At 37.7% G+C, this 25,579-nt stretch overlaps 1 protein-coding gene across 2 annotated transcripts in view; it reads left to right on the forward strand.

Moving 5' to 3' along the window:
- Positions 1–25,579, forward strand: part of USP6NL (USP6 N-terminal like) — a 201,950-nt gene that overhangs the window by 145,840 nt on the left and 30,531 nt on the right. For both annotated transcript variants that reach the window (XM_067534940.1, XM_067534939.1), the window contains 4 exons: positions 10,199–10,306; positions 13,680–13,789; positions 17,227–17,275; positions 20,986–21,106. In XM_067534940.1, coding sequence (XP_067391041.1) covers positions 10,199–10,306; positions 13,680–13,789; positions 17,227–17,275; positions 20,986–21,106 — 388 coding nt within the window. The remainder of the gene's footprint in view (positions 1–10,198; positions 10,307–13,679; positions 13,790–17,226; positions 17,276–20,985; positions 21,107–25,579) is intronic.

The raw sequence follows: 25,579 nt of genomic DNA on the forward strand, positions 1-25,579 counted from the left end.
CGGGACCTAAACCTAGTATTGAAAGGGCTGACCAGGCCCTCCTTCGAACCTATGGCTACCTGTTAGCTAACATACCTATTGATGAAAATGGTTTTTCTTGTAGCAATTACCTTGGCTAGAAGAATAGGGGAGGATAAGCAGCTTTGCTGGCACATCCCCCATATACAGTGTTCTTCCCAGATAAGGTTACACTCAGACCGCATCCAAGGCTCGTCTCTAACGTAACCTCCTCCTTTCACATGAATCAGTCTATCCACCTTCCTGCCTTCTACTCCAAGCCTCACCGAGCCAACAGGGAGGCCATACTACACACCTTAGACAGTAGGAGAGCCCTTGCATTGTACCTCAATAGGACAAAAGCTTTAGGAAGTCCCGTAGATTATGCCTCTTTATGCAGAAAAGTATGAGAGCTCAGCGATGATAGCCCAAAGGCTCTCTAAGTGGGTCTCTAATTGCATCAGGCAGTGCTGCCAAATTTGTAACATGCCCCTCCAAACTCGATCAGTATACATTCCACGAGATTGATCTCCACATCTGTCGCCTTCTTTAAGAATGTCCCTGTCTCAGAGATCTTCAGCGCGGGCATCAGTCCACACCTTCGCAGAACATTAGGCAGTCACCAGAGACGCTGCCTCTGATGCCATCTTTGGCTCCACAGTATAATCATCTGTGATTAACCCGACTCTGAAATCCCAGCCCTCCAAGAGGATTACTGCTCAGGAGTCACCTATAGTGAAGTAGTTACCTTGTGCAGTAACTATGGTTCTTTCAAGATGTGTGTTCCTGTGTGTGCTCTATACTATGCGCCCTACTCATTTCTACTTCGGAGTTCTCGCTTATGACTCTGCGGTAGAGAAGGAACTGAGGATGGTTAGCCTGCGTGCACTGTTTAGCCTCGTGGCACAGCATGAGGAGAGACCGAGCATGTGCAGGCCCAACAGACACTGCTACCGAAATTCTCCAATCAGCAGCACAGGGATGCAGACACACCTGCAGTGGAGCCCCCATAGGACGCACATCTCAAAGAACCATCGTTACTGTATGAGGAAAGTAACTTCTTCTTTTAAAAATAGTAAAATGTGGTTGTAAAACCACAATTTGACTCTGTTGCAGCTGAAACCATTTTTAACTCATGTGCTTGTTTATTTCAGAACTGATGATGTTTCAGGCTGATAATATCCCTTTAAAAATCCACTATGTCCTGAATTTCATTTGAGGGAGATGTGAGATTTAGATGCTTGGGACAGACAAGTAGCACTCCTGCTTAGATGTCTGGTGTGGATGTGTGTTGTTTTTTGTTTTATGTGAATTATTTTTAATATATTAATTTAATATGTATCTAAAATAATGCATAGCGGCGCATTAATCATTTATATTGAAAAAAAATTTAACTTACAACTTTACTAGTAAGAAGAAAGAGTGAGGAATTTTTTCAAGTATGAGTTCCTTTAAGTTTTGAATAAAGTAAATTGTGACTTTGGCGACTAAGTGCAGGAGACCAGCTGATGATTGTTTTTGTCTGTGTCCCTATCTTCTTTTTTTTTAATCTTCAATGTAAATGTAGCTACATCAGAATTAGTACTGATTGTAAATAATACTGCTTGAGCAGAGCTTTTGTGGACAGAAATTTGTGTTTTAAATAACACCCGCTTCCTGATTCCCAATAAAACAGTGGAGATGATACTTGTATTGTGTAGATTCGTACCTCAGGTGTGATGGGTGATGCTATCTGAAGTGTCATATTGCAGTTATAAAGTGCCTTTAAGATGGACATTTACTGTTCCCAGTAGAATGGGGAGTGCTTCAGTAAATGCAACTAATTGTACAGAGCACTATAAATAATGGCAGGGATAATAGAACTTTATTCAGCAAGGGGCTTTATTCGCCAGAGGCTAGGAAGTCGTTGGCCCCTCTGATCATTTGAATACCACTAGCATAGCACACGGAGACTTTTAAAACAAGGACTGAGTATTTCTCCCACCTTCTCCCAATACACGAGTGACCCAGAGCACAAAGTAGACCTTCAGCCTCCCAAAATAATGCCATGGAATGGTAAAATAAAGTATTATTATTTACTTTTATTAGAGAGCTTCTGCTACTGCTTAGTGTTGTACAAAGCTCTCATAAAGAGAATGTGTGAACATAAGAAGGGCCACACTGGGTCAGACCAATGGTCCTTCTGGCCCAGTATCCTGGCTTCCAACAGTGGCCAATGCCAGGTGCTTCACAGAGAATGAATAGAACAGGTTATCTTAGAAGGTCTTATCTTAGAAGGTCCCATTCCACCAGACATCCCTGCAGTTTTGGGGAGGACTGATCCTGAAATCAGTGTATTTAGAAAGCACTGTAAAGAGAATAGCACCATAATATTATTGTAGAGTTGTGGATTATAATTGTAGTTGTGAGTGTGTTTTGGAAAATGAGATATTCCGGGAATGCAGAAAAAGAGAGAGGTGCGTACACTAAGTATAGAACAACCATGAGAACAACTAGTATTAGTTGAGCAGCATTTCTGTAATGACCCCTTCATAATATATAACTCAGAAAGTTTTGCCTTCATAAAACTTATTATCTCTGCATGAGTCAATTGATTTGATTATATTCCACTAAATCTTATTTATTCATGATTGCAAAATACAGTTTTCTTTAATCCTCTGTTTGGTAAAGCTGATTAACTACTGCTTCCTTATGGATTGTGACCATCTGACCACTAGGAACTTGACTGAGACCAAACAGCCATCAGAAGGTTAACATGTCAAGCCTTGGTCAGATTTGAACTGGTGATCTAAAGATAATCAAAAGTGCCTTAATGGAAACCATCTTTAAGGTAACTCTATAGCCACATCTCAAAATAAAGCCCTTTAGTTCCAAAATGATAATTATTCAGAAACCTCTTCAAGAACAGGTTGCTCTTTCAGACTGTATAACGGTCTCCTGAAGCTCCATAAACTACTCTTTTGCTCTTTTCATGTCTGATGCTTGTCAACATAAAATTCTTCTCCAGCAGCAGCTTTTTATGCAGAAGGTGTCTATAGAATGGCAAAGTTCTTCAATTTCTATGTGGTATTAGTAGTTGTTGGCACCAGTTCTTCTACTTTGTGCTTGTACCCCCTAATTGTATTCTACAGTATAACAAGCCAGGGTACATGAAGCCATCAGTCACTACACATAGTAAAGCTTTCCTTAGTGTGGTCATGCCTTTCAGGAAAGATTAAATAAAATTCCACTTACTATATTCACATTGAATATTGACACCAATATATGTCTGCCTTTCATTGTCTGCCTTCAGCTTTACTTGAGAATCTATCCAAATAGAGGGAAGGAGGGGAAAGGAGAAACTACCAAGAAAAGGTAGCTAAATTTATTTTAGAATTCATAGAGGATGTGATAGTCAAATCTCCACTTGCTTTATGCTCAGTCTCAAAAGCCTGAATAAAGAATCACTTTCCCTTCTCCGAGATTTCAGAATAAGATAGTGCAGAGCTCTTGTGCTTGCACTCTCCTGTTATTGTTACAAAACCCGTAAAAGATTAAATACTTTTTGGACCTCAGGATTTGATTCCTATCCTTGTCATGACTGATTCTTTTTCTTACGTTGCTGTACCATGGCGTCTTCATTGTGCTGCGTCGACCAGAGAGCACTTCCGGGGTTGATCCCCAAGTCACCCGCAGTGTAGGCATACCCTCCATAGCTGGTGTGCATTTTACAGTCAGGTAGATTGACTAATCGGCTATTGTTACTGCTCTTGTTGAGCACCCACCTTGTGTCCACTCACCAGACTGCTGTGAGGGAATCCAGATGCTCACATTTTAAGTCTCTGGAGTCTGAATAGAGCCCAGACACTGTTCCAGTCTTGGTGACTCTAGGCACCTGCTCAGGGTGCATAGATCTACAATCTAGCACCCTGTCCTGAGAATTTAGACCATGTGGCCCACTGCATAGTCTCTGAACAAAGGACTAAGAGTATTGAGCTCTTAGAATCCCCCTATAGCTCAATCATACCTTCTCCCAGAACTCCATCAAAAGTATGAGCCTTCTAGGTTACTGTTTAATTTTTTTCATGGGGCATGTGATAAGGTATAGCACATAACTCATGCAGACTTTGCACAGGACTCAAACACAGTATTGCTCTTTACTTAGGACACAATAAATACACAAACCTAGAAAGATGTAATAAATCCTACATATATTTTGTTGCCTCAGTTTCCTCACCAATCCAGAACATTCTCTCGGCTGGAGTCAGAGTCCTTTGAGGCAGTCCAGTGTTTTTCTGTTGTAATGCATGGTTTATGAGCAGAAGTATGGAGCCTTCTCCCCCTCCAACCCTCCAGCTCTTCTTCTCTCACTATGCCCGGTCAGTCCCCTTCCTCTCGCCTGCTCAAACTTCTTACATTTCTCCTTTGAGTCTTCCCCTTGTGAATCCTTTCATATTCTCCTTCTTCAAGTCTGTATGTTTTTGCTACTTGGGGAATTTGCACTCTGCAAACTCCCAGCCCTCTTGCAGATCAATTTGTCTGAACTGGTTTCCCAACTTCACCTTAGCATAACTGTTGTGTAGTCAAAACACAGTGATTAAAGTTAAGTACTCCCCATTGTTCTTAGTCTGACGTGTACCTGCTGCAGGTCCCGTCTCCAATGGTGGAGACACATATATAATGACTTTCTATGATACAGCAGTTTCAGAAGAACAGCTTCATAATGTCCACCAGAATTCCTAAGTTGTACAAAAAGATTCCCCAAATCATCACAGATAGTCATCTTGCAAAATCAAAATGGGATAGTTTAACATCTCTTTTTAATTTTAATTCATGCCATGTGTTTTCACTTCAGAGTTGGAAAGAGCTACTTAAGGATCCAAATCTACAGCCACTCCTCTCCCTTTAAAGTCATGGGGGCATATCCTTAGCTGGTGTAAATTGTCATTAGCTCTATTGATATCTGAGTTCAGTTTTATCAATAGTGCTATGACAATTTACTCAAGCTGAGGATCGGCCCCAGTGTGTGCCACATGTAGAAACCTGCATTAAAAATATATTTGTTTTACATTTTTATATATAATACTTTCATAATTTTTTCATCATGTTTTATGCTCAGGGCAATGTTCCCGTTTCATAATGCCATGCTGTTGCAGAGAAATATTTTCAGACTGTAACAGTTAACTGAAACATAGAATAAAATCTCTAACAAGAAATACAAGTATCTAAACTTTGTGAGCACTGATATTTCTTTTAAATCAGATATTGTTATAGTTTGATTAATGAATTTTTCCTCTATTTCTGGAGGAGCGTAATAGTTCTGGTAGGTGTATTTTGTTTTATTTTTGAATCTAGAGAGAATACAAAATCCATTTATGATCATTCAAGTCATATGATGATATACAAAAACAGCTATTTCCGACACAGGTATATAATCTTACATTTGCTTTATATAGCGTAGTAACAATGAACTTCTTGTGATGATGGAGCTAAATATGCTTGTATTCTTTTTGCTTTTTCATTTGAATAGTCTTTAACAATTTGGTAATTGAAGATTTATCCTGAAGGAGAGATTTTCTGTTGTGTACAGCTCCTGGTTTTGCTGGGTGTGGTATGGCTGTGTCTTTTCCCTCTCATAGAAAATCTTTCATGTTCCTTTCCCTTCTTATTGCCTGTTTTAATTGAGCATATGTCATGAAAGACAAATTTCTTCCTTCAAAGGAGATATCTATCTTGTTTCTGGCAGTTTTTGTGCTTCTTTTTGTCTTTGAAACCTGCTTCAGACAATGGGAGTCCTTAATCTGGTGTTCTGTTGTGTTTCTAGTCAGAATCTTGTAACATCTCTGAAGAATGAGAGAATCTTCCTCTGTCTAAATCAAGTAATAGTTCTGAGAGCAGAGTCAATTGGATCTGAGTCTGTATTAGCATGCAAGAAAGCCTAAATGTTTGCTCACATCAATATCTTCCCATAGGCTTGAATAGCCCTGATAGGTCCTAGTATTTTTTCCGTAGACATCCTGCTTTGTGCACCTTTCACTCATTTCTTCATGTTTTTTGTCTGTACTGACTCTTCTTCCGGCTTTGCTTTCACAGAAGTTCTATCAGCTGTCTTATCAACCTTCAAATCAGGATTTCGGAGAGCTGTCCTAGGTGCTGGTTGCTTCAGCTTTAGTGGGGAGATAGGGTGATAAAAGTGCCCACGCTGTTGAGTCCCTGGAAACAAATCTCTCTCCATCCTTAATTTTACTCATTATCAAAGGGTATTTTGTTTAATAATGTAGTGCTTGCGCCTTTGGCTGCTTCATATATTCCATATGTGGCTGTTTTGTTTTTACTTCAGCAAGAAGTTAGTATCAAAAAGCATAGATTATGGAGTTTCCATTAGGTACAGCCACTCAGTATCCTGCTAGCCTTTCCACACCCCTCTTTTTCCCAACCCTGTGTGTTTATTTAGAATATAGATCTGCTAGTCAATTTTTCTCCAGTGTATAGGTTGTTGATTAAGAGAGTACTTGATGGGAATGGATGAAGAAACAAACAATATTGTTATGAAATGGCAAAAATGTTAGTGATCAAGTGATATGTACTGCAATAATTATCACCGGATTAGGAGAATGGCATGATTTAGGGGACTGGCAATAGGATAGAACCTTTAATTTACTGTTTACTAGGTCAGTTCCAGCCTACTTTGGTAGCTGCTGGAAGTCATTACTATCTGATGGATGTTGGATGATTATTTGGAAAAGAGTTGCATCATTCCAAAATTTCTAGTAGACAGTGCTCACTTTGCCAAACAAACAAAAAATACCACAACTGGTGATAATTGGTGTCCAAAAATGGGCCCTGAAGACTAAATCAGCCTCTCACTTATGAGTAGTTATCCCTGCAGATCAGGGCTGAGACAGGCTGGTGGGACTGTGTTGACTAAAGTCTGGTCTACACTCAAAAGTTTTACAGGAGAGGGGTCTGACTGTTCACTGAAATAGTTAAACTATTAAATAAAAAGCCATAATGTGGATGCAGTCACACCAGGTGGTATAAAGGTGCCTTATGCTAGTATAGTTAAAGCAGCAAAACTTTCTAGTATAGACAAGGCCTTACAATACCACTGTCACCATGCTGCTTCCAAGGTGGGCAATCCAATTCTTTTTACAGGCATAAAATTTCACCCAAAAATTTTAAATGAAAATTCTCACCCGAGCAAGTGCCTGCCTTTTAACGTGCATGAATCATGTAGAAATGTAGGTTATGAAATAATAGCAGCAAAATGTGAGTGTTAAAATCTATACACAACACCAGTGTGCCTGATTGTGGCTTTAGAGGGCAAGCTTTTTGAGGCTGGCACTCATTCTGGTTGATGTGCATATATTTTTTGCAGTGGTGAAGGATTGTGTATGTCTGCCTTGTATACTAGAGATGACAATCGAGTGCTGAGTTTCCCTATCTTTGGGAAGCTCTAATTTGGCCACTAGTCTTTGAGCTTTTTAGCCTTCCATGTTTTACTTTTAAATGGGCCTCTGGTCCTTGGATTATTAAAAATGAAAGAATTTTTAAAATTTAAATAATCGTCTAGTTTCACCAATACATTCCTAAAACTAAAGTTTGGATCTGAACTACTTGATAATGGATCTTTAAGATAAGGGGGTTTATTCCCAAACAAATAGCCTAAGGTTTATCACTGGGGCTTATTTACTAGCCTTCAACCTCTGGAAACTTGAGCAAAAATCATAAATGAAAGTAAGACTAAGATTCTCTCTGTCTGGGGGGGGACCGGATGAGGGGGAGGGGGTGGCTGGAGGGAAGCTGTTTTAAAATTGCTGACAAGTTTACAGTCTTAATTCATACAGCTGCCTTATGTATGCAGTAACTTGTCATTTAATCTTTTGTAACTTTCAAAGCATTTTAAAGAAAAAGAAAAATCCAGTAGATCTGTAATTGAATTACCTCTTGTTTGGTTTATAGTTAATTTTTTATCTGCACGAAATGACTACAAAACCATTTATCAAAATTTCAGAAGAAGGATCTATGTTTTTTAATTATGCTGATGTTGTGTACTGTCTCATGCTTTCAGTTATAATATATTAAAATAACGAGTGAGAAGAAATGCAGTACATGGTAAGAGTCAGTCTAGACTCTCTGTTATTATAATGACAGCAAAATCTTTAGATGCACAAGTACTACAGTGGTGGGGGCAACATATGAATCTGCAAAGAGAAAAATAAATAGAATTGATTCATTCTTAACCCCCCAGTCCATCTGTCCAAACATATATATTTTTTTAAATTTGCAATATCTTACATATTCCTCTGTGTGTGTGTGTGTGTGTGTGTGTGTGTGTGTGTGTGTGTATTGAGTTTATATATATAAATAAAAACTCAAATATACTTTTATGTTAAAGTCACATATTGGTCAGGTTTATATCTTCAAGTGTATTAACACTGGAGCATGCTGTTTGCTCCACAGGGGAATGGAAAATGTATTTGCACTGGATATAGGTGCATCAGAATTAATTGATTTTATACTGGTCTGTTGTTTACTCTTACTTTTAGTGATCTTTCTATTGCTAACCGAAGTAGCTATGGTAAATTCAGAGATATTTCTCCCTACCTCAGAGTTATTGAGATCTGCTGTTGATCAGGTGTATGTGCTTGCTTAATCATATCTCCAAAAGAATACTATTTTATAGGTGGCATTCAAAGAAATGCCATAGTTTAAAAGCAGTGGTTCCAGGAATGATTGCTAGAGATATTCAGCTTATTTTGGGAGTGGGAAGAATTCTCCAGAATATCATCCATTTCTGTTTATCTCCTTTCCTTCTCTCAGAGGGTTCCACACTGGACCAACAAATCCTGTGGCCAAGGGGAGGGTTGGATGAGTCCTCTCACAGATCCAATCTATACTTTTGCTGGTTCTTGCTGGGATTTCCCAGTATTTGACAATTTTGGTGTTATTTCCTGTAGCCCAAGTACAGTAGCACGTTTTGGAGGCAGTATTTCAAAAAAGAATGGAAAAACACGGTGGTGTTTGCTATTAAGTGCTGGTGGTGGGGCTGTGTAATTGGAAGGATATGTATAGGTTGTGCCTTTCTCCCCCATTTCTCATCCTTTCTGTATTGTCATAGTGTAACAACATGATTATGGGGAATTTAATTTGTATTCCATAGCTAAAACTAGCATTCACAACATGTACTGGAATTGAAATACTATTACATCATGACTATCTACCATACAGTATTTGTCACTGGAGCCAAAAGTATTAAATCTTTTAAGAATGCATTATGTAATTTGTAAGTGATAATGCACAGCTAACAGGAAAAAAAATGTCTAATAACTTATTAGTGGACTCTGATCTGATCTCTCCAAATGTGATAGTTACCAGAATGCACAACTAACAGGAATCTGTTAGTTTGATATGTGATATTTCCTGTATTTGTGGTGGTCTTGTACTTGCATACACTTTAACTCAGGGTAAGTCTACATTGCAATCAGGAAGTGTCACTACAGCTCCTGTAGGCATAGCCGAGCTAGCTAGAGATCAAAGCTGGCTTGAGTAACAATAGCGTGTAGCCATGGCAGCAGGGGTGGCAGGATGGGCTAATCTCCTATGTACAGCCCTGTCCAGGATCATGGGTACATACTTAAGTGGTTGGCCCATGCTACCACCGTGTTGCCGAGGCTACATTACTACTACCGCCCATGCTAAATCAAAGCTGTCTTGAGTATGCCTACATGAGCTGCACTCTCCTCCTGATTGTAGTATAGACATACTCGCCTCAGTGTTACAGTTTTACAAGAGATTTTTCAAAATTGATAGTGCCTCATGTCTTGAGAGTTACTAATTTTCACAGAGTTGTAGTATACTACTGGATTGTCTTTTTCTCCCCTCTCAGAAACTTTAACTTCTGTAATTCATACTGAATAATAATGAGTTACATGTGGACTCTTTCGGAACTGTTCCAGGAATGAGAGGATAGTTCAGTCTCCATGTCTATTCCAATCTTTGGCCTTTCTGCTAAGGCTGCCAACAGGGGTCCCAGTTACCAGTATTTATTAGACACACACCGAGTCTACCAAAATACTTACAGTACTTCTTCAGGGCTTATTGATACTATTATGTCCTTTTTCTTTTGATAATAATGTGTGATGCAGGGAAGGCCCTCACTCGGCTCAGGATTTACTGGCTTGTGTTTGCATTTATATTATTTTTTCTTTTCTTTTTACAGTTTCATAGGAGAATTTATAAAGGAATCCCACTGCAGCTGAGAGGTGAAGTCTGGTGTTTACTACTTGATGTCCCTAAAATGAAAGAAGAAATGAAAGACTTTTATAATGTGAGTTTGCAAAATTTCCCCTTAGAGTTAACAATTACAGAATCTTAGATGCTGGGAAATATTGAGCTTTTTATTTTATGTAATGTAGCAAAAGGAGTGGAAATTGTATTTAACAGTATTTTCAACTCTGTAGCCAAAGAGAAACCCAGGAAGGCTCAGCATTTGATCCACCTATTTTTTCGTTGTGTAACTTGTCTAATTCTTCTGATTCTCTCCCCCCATCAATCAAATAATTAAAGTGCAGTTCTGTTCAGAAAAAATGATTGTAGAATTCTGCACTCAGCAGAATTTTTTCTAAGTTTGTTTCCTGGAACCCTTAATTCAGTGAAAAAGTAAGTTTTAGGTGGGATTTTGTGAGGTTTTTTTTAGCTCTTATTAGCCCTTCAGAACCAACACAGCTCTGGGGGAGTGAGCTACTCCACATGTGCACACACTTATTCCAGAATGAGTCCTTATTGTGAATTAGTTTAATCCACTTCCAAAGTGGATTAAGCTAATTTGAAATAAGAACAGCCAAACAATAAGGAATATAGTTCATCCACTTAAAATTCACCCCGTGCTTTACTCTGGATTAATTTTCATGTATGGACAAGTCCTAAAAAAAAAATGAAGCCTTGTAAATTTGACTTCTGTTTTGCAGAAAGAGGCAGCAATAGGTGAAAGATCATACTAATCATTAGCCAGAAAGTAAGCTTGGAGCACTGTATCTCATGTTCCTGCCCTCGGCTGGTGAAACTTTGGCAATGGTCCCCATTGTTTTCTTGGAACTGGAGACAGATTTCTTTAAAAAGAAAGTATGGTGGTAAATAAAAATGTTCAGTTGTAAGTTTTAAAAATAAAACAATAACTGCAGGCTGTTTGACTCCAAAGGAATTTCATGTATTTGAATATTTGCTCAGAGGGAAAACAATATAATAAAGCATTAAGAATAACCAAGATGCATTATTTTAATATTTGTAAATTACTTTGAAGATGTAAAGTAGTCTGCAAATGCTTATTACAACAGAAACTTGTTAGTTTGCAGTAAATACTGTGAGAATATGGCAATTTACTGAATTTTGGGAACTTAAGAGAACAAGCACAATAAAAATTAACGAAGTTAAGCACCATGGAATGTGCTTTATTGATTTATTTTGTCAACTGCATTTTAGTTTATTCTAATATTTCATAATGTCCTAGCCAATGTTCTAATGGAGTAAAGCAAATTTCTGTAGCTTTTTTTTGTAAACATATTTAAGTCTTTGCCTTTTGAGACCCATTATGGCTCTTTGTTGTTAAATTTTTGCTGAGAAATGGAGATAGTAATTTTTACATACATTTTAACATGGATAATGAGGTTCTGCTGATTCACACAAGTATGAATGTGCCTTTTATAAATTTAACAATTTACAAGCTAGTCACAGAAATTTGTGATGGGGGAACTTTCTACATAATATGCCTAGGCAAAAGAATAGCTTTTGGTAGACTATCATACATATACTGTACAGGTTCAATTAGTCTGTCATATCAGGCATTTGGAGGACTAAGATGAAAATATTAAGGAAAATGCCGAACAAGAAGGAGCCATATTCTGTGATGAATACATACAAGATGTGGGAGACGATCCTTTTTCTAGTGTGGAAGTGAGGACATATTTGGAGTTCTTTGGTAATGAGTGTCTGTCTAACCTCAAAATGGGGATAGACATAGAAGCACTGTCTATCCACCTCCCATCCTACAATATATCTTAAATTTAAAATTGTATTGAGCCTTGTAAAGTGATCATACAATTCGACCCAAACAACATAAAAGAGAAGTGAAATACAAAAAACAAAGCAAAGAAGTCCAATCTCTACCAGAGATATTGTCAAAGGGGCAGACCAGTAAGCAAAACTACGTCTAGCCGTCTTCACTTACCCTTTTGAGCCTTGGTAGGATTTTATCAAGGCTCCTCGTAATAACCGTGAAAAAAGTCATAATCCAATTTGGAAAGGTTTCAGCTATGTGCAAAGTTGGGAAATTTAAAAAATGGCTCACTAAAATCTTTTTAGCAAATACATCTCAGTGGAAGAATTTTAAATTCTTACCTATTAAATGCTCTTTGGTAATAGCCTCATTTTTATTAATTGTTGTAGGCACAGAGCTTGGGATGGTTAGTAAGCACTATGAACAGGAAATGAAAAAAATTATGTAATTGTTGAAAATTGCATATTTTGGGGTATTTCCTCGGCTTAAGACATCCCTATTAATGAGACCAAACTGTTTGCAATAGAAACTTTAAAAATAATTTATGGTTACATAATGGTTGTCTAGTTCTACAGTAATGTTCTATCTGTTTACAAGTTTGGACCCTTATCCCCTAGTGGCATAGGTTCTCCTGTCAGGGTATTTCATTGTCCATCTGTATCGTTTTAAGTAAAAGAACTGATTTTAAATAAACCCAATGTGTCCATCTAGAAAGTAAAACCATTTAAGTTAAAGGTTAATATTTAATTAGTTTTTAAAATAACTTAGTGCCAAAATATGTGTCTTACATACATTATGTAATGTTATAAATAGAATGAATTGGGTTTTTAAGTGTGTATGTTTATAATATATAAAATAGAGTTATGGAGGGAGAGGAAAATGGAGGAGGTGCAAGCTAAACACACAGATTTAAATCAGTTTGAGTGTCCATAATCAAAGATGCAGCAGTTTAACTGAATGGGTGTATATATAATCACATCTTTAGTTAAACCGATGCAACTTAGTGTGTACAGCAGGCATGACAGTGCCTTTCCTCTCCTCATCACTGTTGCTGGTTGTGCTGCTGCTGACTCCGCTCCTGCCAGGGGAGACGAGTCTTCATGTTCTCAGATGCGACTCAACCCTAGAAGCAGCTTCTTCCCTAATAGACATGACAGACCAAGGGGCCTGGTGCCCTGCGTGAAAACCAAAATATATTGGTTTGAATGGATGGGGGCCTGGCCTTCAACCTCCATCCTGCCGCTCTTCTCTCAGCTCCCGGCTGTTGTGTACAATTTAAAAGGGGAAACGTGAAGCTGCTCAGGGGTTTGGAATGTTAAAATAAGGCTCCAGTTATATGGATTAGAGGGGGGCATACGGCATCTGAGAGACATATGATAAATGTATGTGCCACTTGGCTCTTTCCCTGGACATAACTTTCATGGGTGTATGTGTTTGTACCTATATATTGTTCATGTGCACACATGTAAGTTGGAGGTCTAAAATGATTCCTTCTTCACAGGCTTTTCTATAGTAAGCATTGTGAGTTCACAAACTACAAATGTTTTTGTCCAGTAAAATGTTCTGAGGTCTTAAAAAGTTTCTCTTCCTATTTTAGATGTCAACAGAATTTTGCCTAATTTATTTTCTTTATTGCCATTTCTCCTAGAAATTAAAACATCGAGCACGAGGATCTTCACCAGATATCAGGCAAATTGATCTTGATGTAAATCGAACATATAGGGATCATATCATGTTTAGAGACAGATATGGTGTTAAGTAAGTGAATACAATTATATTTAATTCGGTCATTCCTTGTATGTCTTTCAAATAGATTTTGACCTGCCAAAGATTCCTTTTACTACCCAGGAAGTATGACAGAGATTTGAATGTAAAAGCTGCAGACTTGTTTAACCTCCAACCTGTTAGCTTTAACAGGAAAGCTGTTATGGCCACTGGAAATTTGAAGGAAAGTGTTTAAATTGTGTCGTCGTCGTCGTGTCCCCCCCCCCCCCCCCCCCGCTGTAGACATTTTTACAAAATTGGAGAAAATTTGTATTTTCTTTATATTTCTTAATGTAGTCTTCTTGAGGACCAAATAAAGCAAAATTTTAGCTATAAACGTATAATTATTTATGTAATTACACCTTGCTACCTTAATACTTTTAGACTTTTTTTTTTGCAACATTTTGTTTTAGTCGTTGGATAAAGCATATTAGTTAATTATTTCACTATTTAAACATTTTTAACAAATATACCTTCCAGGACAAATGACAGCATTGTTCTTAGGCTTCAGAGTCAACACCCCAATTGAGATTAATGAGACACATCTCACTCCTCTTCAAGTGTATTATGCTGTTCTTTTTCAGTAACTTCTGGAAGATATCACTGCATTAGTTTATCTTCCAAAGGTTGTATTCACAGTCATAAGGGCAAAAACTTAAATACATTATTTTGTTTGTTTTATTACTTTGTTATTCATATTATTGTAGAATGTTGCGTTGGATACTTCACAGAGAAGTTTAAAAAAAAAAAAACCCGCCAAGATCTGTACCTTTGAGAACTTAGAGTCTAAATGAAATCCATAAATTCTGTAGAACTCCAGAAATAAACATTTTGCAGAGCAAGACTAAATCCATGGTAGAACGTGGAATTTCCACGTTATATATTGCCAATGCCACTTCTAATGTCTTTTGGTGAAAGTTCAGTAACCATATCCTTCATGAAAGTAATGGAGTCCAATTATTTTTTTCCTGAAAGTAAATTGCTTTATCTTTTCAACAGTTTGTATACTTCTGAATGCTTTTGTGTTCTACCTGTTTTAGGGCTTTGGTGGGAACAGTTAGGGTAAATAGTACTAAAATGTTACCATATTTTGAAGATAGTTAATGTTAGATAATAATAGTGATATTGTGCCCTTTACATTTAGTTTTCGTTTGGTCACTTCCTTCGATATGATTTGTGCACAGGGTCCCTGTGAAGTTTATTGAAACCTCATAATTATATCTGATGGGTAAAGTTTGGTCCAGGTTCTAAAACCTGTGGGGGGTGGAAATCAGAAGTGCCTGCACATGATAAAGATTGGATCTTTGTTTGTATTGCTAAAAAAAATTTAAAGCAATGTATGTTAAAATATAAATAATTTAAAAAGCATGTTAAATATTTGACTGTTAAGACAATAGATATCAAAACTGTCAGAATATTTTGTTTAAAAATATACCTAATGGTTAACAAAAAGAAGTTCGTGAAGGAAGTGTGTGTATTTGTATAAAAGGGAAAAACCACACACATTATTAAAGAAGAGTAATTTTATGTCTGATCAAAGATGTCTTGCTTAGTTAAATCCTTTTCCATTTACCCCAGGAGAAGTTAGATCAAGATTTTCTAATCTAATGTATTCTTAATTTAATTTACATGAGTCTGGCATATGAAAGTGTAGTGTTTCATTCATACATTGAGAGTAAACCTTGAGAGAAAGCTGAATGCTCTTTTTTGTTTTAAAATTCTTAAACTGAATTAATGAAGTGTGATTCAGTATTTTAAAATGCAGAACTCAATCTGTTTATGAAGCCTACATATAGATATGAATGAAGCATTTTACTCACCTCTTTGTTTATCTGTCAGTGCAGATTGTCTTTAAAGTGTCCCTTCTTTTTCTTGTGAAGTGGATCTGTGTTGGATGAATAAGAAGAAATAAGTGGTTAAATGCAAATTTTCTTCAAATGAAAATAAACGTGCTTTAATCACCCAGTGCAATAAAAGACCAAATAAAGCGAAAGACCAAAATTGTCCTTTCAAAGAAATAAGATTCAAGTTTAATTTCTAGTACCATAATAATTCATCATCATTCAACAATTAAAGGAACATAGAAACTGAAGTCCAACTTCCTTTGTTTTGCCCATATTGTTTCTGTGGCAATCCTAAAACTCTGGAATCAAAGTGTGTGAGGTTAGGGCTTAAAAAACAAAAAAACACCCAAGACGCGCACACTTTCCTGACCTCTATATAGCATAACAGCTCATCCACTCAGTTTTATAAATAAGTGGTATCTACTCACATAATCATGCAGCGAGCATGTGCAGAGGAAACACTGATAATTGACCAAGGGGAAGTGCTCTCCAAGATTAACAGATTATCCCCTCCCATCTCCATTTATAGAAAACATAACATTTTTGTCTGACGGTCAGCAGAAGATTGAAAAGACATTTACAAGTTTTGGTTCAGTGATGGAGAGGGGGAAGAATGCATTGGGGCTTCAGGATGGCTGACTTGTACCTGTGCAAAACTCAGCAGCTTCATTCCTGTGGTTTTTTAGTTTTGGTTGATATTTTCTCACATTCCCAAACTCTCAATTCTGAACCTTCACACTTAAGTTTGCTGAAGTTTACACACAGTTCCAGCAAATCTTGGATTTCATTAAGAAAGTTCTGCACAACTCTGCAGCCAACATTATTTAACTTCTAAATTGGAGAAGAAGCAGAATTAACACTTTCAATTTTAATACATTAACAAATAGTAATTAGAACATGATGGGGTAATATGGAAAGAAAAAGAGAGAAATTATTAAACAGGGGAAAGCTTTCTCAAAGCATGTATGAGAGTCAGCAAGCTCTGTAAGCCCGAGCACAGGAATGGGAGTCAAACACCTCAGTGCTGTTCCTGGGTCTGCCATTGACACACTGTGAGACCTTGGAAATTCATTTAGGCCTAAATTTTCAAAATAGTTCTCTAATTTTGGGTGCCTCAATTTTTGAATGCAGTTTAAGACAAATTGGACCTGTTTCGTCAGATCTGCTGAATTCTCATAGCTCCCACTGAATCAATAAAAGCAGCTGGTGCTCAGCAATTCTAAAAATTGGGTTCAAGGAGTCTCAAATCAAAATGGATTCTTTGAAAATGTAACTTTTACCGAGTCTATGCCTCTGTTTTCCCAGCTGTAAAAATTGATATGTTATACCCACCTATCTCCTAGAGGTGTTATATGGATTAGTTAATTATTGTTTAAGTGCTTTAAACATGTAAACCATTATAAGTAGTAAGTATTGTTAGATTATATTACATCTGTTCTGATTATGAAGTGTATTTCTCCAGGTTTTTGAAATTAGACAAATTATACTGGAGAAACAGATATCCAGAAAGTAGATTCAGTAGCTTTCTGTTTTTCTGTTAAAAACAATGTTAAATATTTTCATTTACTTACCGTCTTGTTTCTCCAGGCAACAATCCTTATTCCATGTTTTAGCTGCATATTCGATATATAATACGGTAAGGCATATTTCATGTACACTTGAGATCAAATATGGGTTCTTTAAATAATGTTGCAAAACCTGAAACCATATCTCTCCACACACAAAGATCTGAACTGTTAGCAGCTCAGTCTGGCTGATGTGGGATTGGGAGCTTGAGTTCAAACACTTTAAGTATTTCTCTTGGAAATCAAATACATTACAAAGGGGATGGACTGGGTCTCTGGAGCCTATGAAAATGGAGCCTGTGGTATACAAATTTTGCAAAAATTTCTCGTTGGTTTAACTCCACTGCGATTGGCAGAACTGGGAGAATGTAGTTTAGATGGGGCCAGAAGTTGCTGCCAATATCTTACTCTGCTCAGGAGAGATCTAATCGATACAGTACTTCAAATACAAACAGTCCATCAACGCCAGAACCCCTAACATTGATGTAGCTGAATGAGTGGTAGCAAATTTTAGTAAAAGTTTTCTTATTGTGATCCAGGCTCAGGAGGGCAAGGGTGCTAACAGCAAGACCATTCTTGCACAGCTCAGTTTGTGAAAGTGCTGTGGTTCATCTCCAAAGTCACCATTTCTTGCATTTTTCTGGCTGCAGGTAAATGTAGCTTGGTAACTGGTGGCAAAGAAGGAAATAAGCCACGCACATACACTGTCTCACACACACATGATGGGCATCATGTAAAAAGGCTTGAGGCTGGAAGGAGCAGGCTCCGCTGATGAGAAACCTAGATATTCAAATTAGCCAAAAACTGAAAAGCAGCATCCTTTGAAGACATAGTTAGGAAAAAGCTGGCAGCCAAGTGATACTCTGCACTTATGTAGCAGCGTTCTTCCAGGGATCTCCGTATTTTACAAACTGTAACGCCTCCCAATGTAGCTGTGAGGTAGGCAAGTATTTATATCCATTTTAGAGACCTGAGGCACAAAGAGATTAAATGACTCACCCAAGCTCACATTGTGAGTAAGTGGAAAAAGTTAGAAATAAAACCCAGGGTTCTGATACTCTGTCTCCTGTTTTACTACTCGATCCTAACTCTGCAAACACTTTAACCAGGAATAACATAGTGTCTAGTGAGCATAATAAGTTTGTGCTAAATTTCTTGTGGCTTCTGTTGGTGGAGGAATTTGACTTTTAATGTATTGCTATGTTCTTCCCACTAAGAGTATTTTAATAATTAAAAAAATATATGAAATTATAGCAAGACATGAAATGGAACAGTCAGACACAGCAGATGTGATGTGGAGGGTACAAACTAAAAGAACAGTCATGTACCATGTTGTACCCAGGGCAACTTAAGTATGATTCAGGAATGCACTTGAGCATGTGTGGAATTCCATCCTAACAGTTAAGACTGGCATCAAGTGCTGTCTCAGAGACTCGTGGACTTTAAGGCCAGAAGGGACCATCATGATCATCTAGTCTGACCTCCTACACATTGCAGGCCACAGAACCTCACCCACCCACTCCTGTAATAGATCACTAACTTCTGGCTGAGTTATTGGAGTCCTCAAAACATGATTTAAAGATTTTAAGTTGTAGAGAATCCACCATTTAGGCTAGTTTAAACATGCAAGTGACCCATGTCCCATGCTTCAGAGGAAGGTGAAAAAACCCCAAGGTCTCTGCCAATCTGATCCAGGGGAAAATTCCTTCGTGACCACAAATATGCCGATCGGCTAGACCCTGAGCATGTGGACAAGATGCACCAGCCAGATACCTGGGTATCTGGGAAAGAATTCTCTGTAGTAACTGAGGCTTTTCCATCTAATGTCCCATCACCGGCTGTTGGAGATACTTGCTACTAGCAGTTGCAGATTGCCTACAATGGCATGTAGCCTGTCTCATCATGCCATCACCTCCATAAACATATCAAACTGAGTCTTGAAACAAGTTAGGTGTTTTGCCCTTGCTACTCCTCTTGGAAGGCTGTTCCAGAACTTCACTCCTCTGATGGTTAGAAAACTTTACCTAATTTCAAGCCTAAACATATTGGTGGCCAATTTATAGCAATATGTTCTTTTGTCAACATTGGCGCTTAACTGAAATAACTACTACCCCTCTTGTATTTATCCCATTGATATATTTAAAGACAGCAATCATATCTCCCTTCTTAGCCTTCTTTTGGTTAGGCTAACCAAGCCAATCTCTTTGAGTAGCCTTTCATAAGGTAGGTTTTCTATCCCTGTCCTGAATGGGGATGTTTTTCCAAACTGGTGTTTTTAGACCTCTTTTTATGTGCCAGAAAATGTCCTGGTTTGTAGCATCTTAGTCTGAGTTGCCTATTAAAAATGTAAGTAATGTAAATGTTGTCAGATATCCACTTCTAAGTGCGTGGTTACACATTATGCCCTCATCCTGCAAACACTATTATAAATGTGTTTAACTTTACACACGAGTAGTTCCACTGAAGTCAATGAGACTGTATGTAGATCTGAGTCTGTGCATAAATGTTTGCAGGATTATTCTCATTATAACTAATGATAGAAGTAATTATTCTTATTATAAATATCACTTTGCTTCCCTTTCAGCTTTGCTTTTATTTAGAAGAAGTTTAGTTTTGTTGTCCCAAGATTGAAAGCTCTCTCTTTTGGTGCAAGAAGAAGCTAATATTACAGTTTTTAATTCTAGAATACGTTTTCTGTCATTTAATAGGTGCTTTGCATTTTTGATTGTAGAGTGCCTAGGGTTACAATTAGGATTAAAACTCTGATAGCAGGGATTTTCTTTGTTTTCCCCAGCACATTGTTTGGATTAACGAATAATAATTTAAATTACATGAAAGGTGCTGTTACATTTAAATTACATGAAAAGCAACAGTTATTGTATAGAGATTGATATTGTTTAAACTAGTAGTAGAAGATTATTATTTAGGCTTATTGAATTTTTTCTCTTTTATTATATCAGTTGTTTCAAACTTCTTAGCCAGTTTCCTTGTTATCTTTTGGCATTAAAGCAAATTAAAAGGCTTCCTTGGCCAAAGCTCTTCTGAAGAACCCATCTGTCTAAAAGACTTTCTCAGTAATTATCTTTCTTATCACGTATACATTACCAGCTGGTTTTGTAAAGTCAATATTAATCCTTACTTAAGCAGTCTGATGTTTCTTATTGTTGGTTCCCACCATAGAAGTTAATATATTAGTACAGTAGCCTTGTGAGTTTTCCTGCTTTTCTTTGCTACAGTTTTTGAATAAGAGGAGAGATGTCTGTCTCACTTGTCTCTTTCTCACTTGTTTATGTATCTGCAATATCTCATTGCCATATATTGTGCTGCTACCCTTGGCTGTGGACTGTGACACTTTGCTGCTGAAAAATAAGCTTATGGAATAATGTGACAGGAAATTCAAAATGTAAACTGAGAATGGAAAACATATGTATTCTGGGTGTGGGTTCATATAATTTATATGCAAATATTTTAAACTAAAAGATTTAGTATAGAAATATACTGCATTTAATGAAAGGCCAAAGCCAGTTCAAGCACCAATTGGAAAACAAGTGAATCATGACTCCCAGTAGAGAATGTTTTGTCTTTGTATAGCCATGGTAACAAAGTTCAAAGAAAAATTTTAACCATGAAAATTTGAGGGGTATGTGGGTTTGCTGTATTTAGAGAGCTTATTCCAAAAATAGTGTATTTTCTGGTGTTAAATAAAAATACAAGTAGGTTGGGTTTTTTGTTGATTTTTGTTTTTAAACAAAGTTAATGTTCTCTGTCCTCTAAATTTCAGGAGGTTGGATACTGTCAGGGAATGAGCCAGATCACAGCTTTACTCCTTATGTATATGAATGAAGAAGATGCCTTCTGGGCCCTGGTGAAACTACTCTCAGGTCCTAAACATGCTATGCATGGTATGGAATTTCAGTTCACATAGTACAAATTAAATTTAAACATGTCCTAATTAGATTATAAATTTTTGAGACAGTGGCCACGTCCACTTGTGTGTGTTCAGTGTCTAGAACAGTGGGGCCCTTATCTTACATAGGGCTATTGCATGCTACTGCAGCACAAATAATGCTTATTAATCTCTTAATAAATATGGTTAACGCTTATCTACAATTTCAAATGATTGTTTTATAGGTTATATCCTACGAGTATTCATTAATGAAAATTAAAGGTTTCACATCCTCTAATCTTATTTGGCTTGTGTCCCATTAAAAGGAGTGAGAGTGAGAGTGAGATTTAACTGCTCATGAAAATTCTGGGGAAAATACCAAAAAGTTCTCTTAGAGAAGTCACTTTGTTGAAATGTGTCAGTGTCTCTTCTTCAGCTATTAGTGTCACTGATTTGTTCTGTAAAGTAATATTACAGATTCCACTTTGTCAGAGCCTTGTAAAATGTAGATAAAGTTATCATTCTAAGTTAAGTGCTGCACTTACAGGTATTTATTCTAAGGACTGTGTTTCTGGACTTCATTGCCGATATTCATGGAAGTTACTACAGTTATCTTTGCCCGGCATGTTGAAATTCAGTTATACAGACATTTATATAACAGTAGCATAATAATGAAAACTATATAAAAACCTATTAAACAATGTGATATCAACTGGCAAAGCTGGAATCCCACAGTTAAAACTACCGCTGTAGGTGGGCACAATGGAGTGAACTAAAGGTAGGCTGTTGGCAAACTTTCTCTCTGCCTCACACAGAATTCCCTGGTTCCACCATTTTGTTACTTAAATATAATTGTGTTTTCTCTCTCATTTATTTGTTACTTTTAAATATTAGTATTTTCTATGTGTTCTTTACCTTCTGACAGTGACCAGTCTCAGGTGTTTAGAGGGATTGAACTGAACAGGGCAATTACTGCGTGAGCCATCCTCTGTCGTCCACTCCCGGCTTCTGTAGTTAGTGGATTAGGGACACCCAGGGTATGGGGTTGTGTCCTTGACTGTCTTGGCTAATAGCCTTTGATGGACCTATCCTCCATGAATTTATTGAACCCAGTTATACTTTTGGCCTTCACAGCATGCCCTGACAATGAGTTCTGCAAGTTGACGAGTGTTGTGTGAAGTACTTCCTCATGTTTGTTTTAAACCTACTGATGATTAATTTCATTGGGTGACTCCTGGTTCTTGTGTTATGTGAAGGGGTAAATTACACTTCCCTATTCATTTTTGCCACATCATTTTTGATTTTATAGACTTCTATCATATCCCTCCCCTTAGTCCTCTCTTTTCTAAGCTGAAAAGCCCCAGTCTTTTTAATATCTCCTACACAGAAGCTGTTCCATACCCTTTTGTTGCCTTTCTCTGTACCTTTTCCAAACCAGTGTAAACCAAACCAGTCCATTTTTATTATTTTCCAAACTAGTTTACCCATCTCTAGTGCATATGGACTCTATATACCTGGTTTTTTGTTTTGTTTTTAGGGATGTTGTTTTGGAGCAAAAGCTAGTCTTCTGTAAATTCTTAAATAGGATAAGGAATGTCCTCCAGATTCTGAATGTTTGGGTACATCACAGTGTTGCTAGAAGAACTCCTTACCCTTGGATCTGTGCTTTTAACAAGATGTCTCTGAAGAACTCTCATAGCTTAAATTTCTAAAGCTGTTAGCTCTTGCAGGGGTCATTTCATACTGCTATAATGAGCCCAAGTGCACCCAACTGGCTGATGGTGAAGGAGCTCCATGAGGATTGCAGTGTGTGCTCATGGTCACAAGTGTATGCTCCTTTTGCTTGTCTGCACTGAGCTGGTAGCTAGCAAACACTACTGCCAGAGCTGGGCATGCAGATTCTTTTACATATGTGAAGAACTGTCCTATGAGCAGACCGAGAAGAAAAGAAAAAACAGCCATGATGATGATTTCTACTTTGTTTAGAAACATAAGAGTTATATGGGAATGGAATAAAAACAAGTGTGTCCCATCTCCCCCTCACAACCATTACCACTGCTTGTGTAAGCTGAAAATGTCTGGATTTAATTTAATGAAATTTGTTTTACAATATTCCCTTCCAGGCCAAGTTATTGCTTGATAAGTTTGAGTTTGGAACCAATTCTTTTCCATCAGGGCTATAAAATCCTTAAAAACGTGATTGATAAAATACTTAGCACTTTGAGATTCTCAAATGGAAGATCTTAAGTGCTTTAGAAGTATTAACACCACCCGGGTGAGGAAGTTTATGTTTATAGATATGCTAACGCTTGAATGAATAACAACTCCCTCCCCAAATAATCAAATACATTACTTCAGTTTATATACCTAAAATCCATTTACAGCAGTAAAAGTGTTACTATAAACACTAGAGATGCTAAAGGGGAAACTTTCAAATTGATTTACTTGAAGTATGCACGCACATTGCTATTTGCACTTCTTCCTGTGTACATCTTTGAAAAAGTAGCCCTGAACTATTGCTTTGCATGCTATGTTAAGCATAAACTATTTCAAGTCTAAATTGTTGCTATGCATGCATTCCAAAACTAAACATGAGGGAAATGTCTCTTTTCACACTTAATGCCAATGATCATGGCATCATTTTCTGAAATAAATGGCTAATAGTGATGGCTGAGTAGCTCAATTAAAAAAAGTTGCTGCCTAGAGTAGCAGAGCTAAAATATTCCTTCCTATAATAATCAAAGCACTTTGTTTCATCTGCCACCCACCTGTGACCTAGGGACTCAGACTGTTTTTTCAGTGCAGCCAAGTGTGTCTCAAAATACACAGCCCAACTAACGCCTGATGTAAGTCCACTGAAATCAAGGGATGAATTTGACTTTAAGAGTACATCTACACTGCAAAAAAACAAACAAAACACGATAGCAGTGAGTCTTAGAGCCTGGGTCAACTGACTCGGGCTTGCCTACAGTTTTAAAAATGTCAGTGTAGACCTTCTGGCTCAGGCTGGAGCTGGGGCTCTGAAAATCACCCATCTTGTCAGGTTTCAGACCCTGGACTCCAGCCCAAGCAAGAACGTCTGCACTTTACCGTTAGACCCTGAACCTAAGTCAGTTGGCCTGGACTCTTAAGACTTGGCACAGGGGATGTGTGTGGTTATTTATTTATTTTATTTGCACTGTAGATGTACCCTAAGTGTTTTTGGTATGGCATGAAGTCTCCAAATCATAAAATATAGGTAGCTGACCATGAAAATTATCTAGATTTTTTTAAAGCTATTTTTTTTTTAGGATTTCCATAATTATCTTCCAGATTCAGACTAAAGAATTAGTGTGTGAATGGAAAGAGCAGTGGTACCTTTGAACATTATTAATGATGCACAGTTAGCTTTGAGGTAACGATTTGCTGTTTGTGAAAAGAAAAAAATGTTGCTTAGCTGAGTATTGGTAACATAATCAGACATTCCTTTTTTCAGATGACACAAGAGTCGTTATATTAACATACATTCCATGATTCTGAGATAGGAGATCTTGATGCTTAGTGACTATGCATATTGCGCTGAATTACTGGATTGGCAACTGGACAGAAGACATCTTTTGCTTTTAAAATTTGATTCTATTCTGAAACCTGTTCTGTTTAAATAGTATTTTGGAGTCCTTGTTTATTATGCTGCTAACTTCCATGTTGTTTGCGGTGTTGTAGCCATTTTAGTCCCAGGAAATTAGAGTGGCAGGGTGGGTGAGGTAATATCTTTTATTGGACTAGCTTCTTTTGGTGAAAAAGACCAGGAAGAAGAGCTCTGTGTAAACTCAAAAGCTTGTCACTTTCACCAGCAGAAGTGGGTGCAATAAAAGATGTTACTTCACCCATCTTGTCTCACTAAGTTCCATATCGGCTATCTCAGTTTACAAGTTAAAATGACTTCCCCCCCCTCATTGCCTGCCCTGCAAACTCCGCTGAGGCAATAAAAGTCAATCTGGGTGCTTGCATTCTCAGACATATCATCAGTACAGTTTCCATAGATTACCTATGCCCTTAGTTTCACCTGTACAAGCCATGGTCTTCAAATGATGCTTTCTGTGATGCTTATTAATTCCACATCTGGGTGGAGAGGCCCTACCTTACACACACTCTCTTTTTCTACTCTTGCTGCTGCATGGGTTCTGGCAGCTGTGTTTTATGTCTGCCCTTTTAATACACATGGAGAGCAGATCTGCTGACTAAGCCCTGGTCCACACTTACTTGGCAATTCGGCGGCAGTTGACGGGAGTTACGCAAACTATGCAGAGTAGCTTGCGTAACTCACATCGACTGTTCTGCTTCCCTTCTGCGTGCTGTCTACACTGCGCTCTGCCGACAGGAACAGTGTTCCCATCGACGCAGCGCTCCGCTACTTGAGGGGGTGGTTTTACTCAGTCGACTTCCTCATCGATTGAGCGGCTCTACACTGACTACTCAATCGATCCAGAAAGATCAATCTGGCGGTGGC

Source organism: Emydura macquarii, unplaced genomic scaffold (genome assembly GCF_026122565.2).
Source record: "Emydura macquarii macquarii isolate MOO-44397 ecotype Brisbane River unplaced genomic scaffold, CSIRO-AGI_Emac_v2 contig_3470, whole genome shotgun sequence".
NCBI lineage: Eukaryota > Metazoa > Chordata > Testudines > Chelidae > Emydura > Emydura macquarii.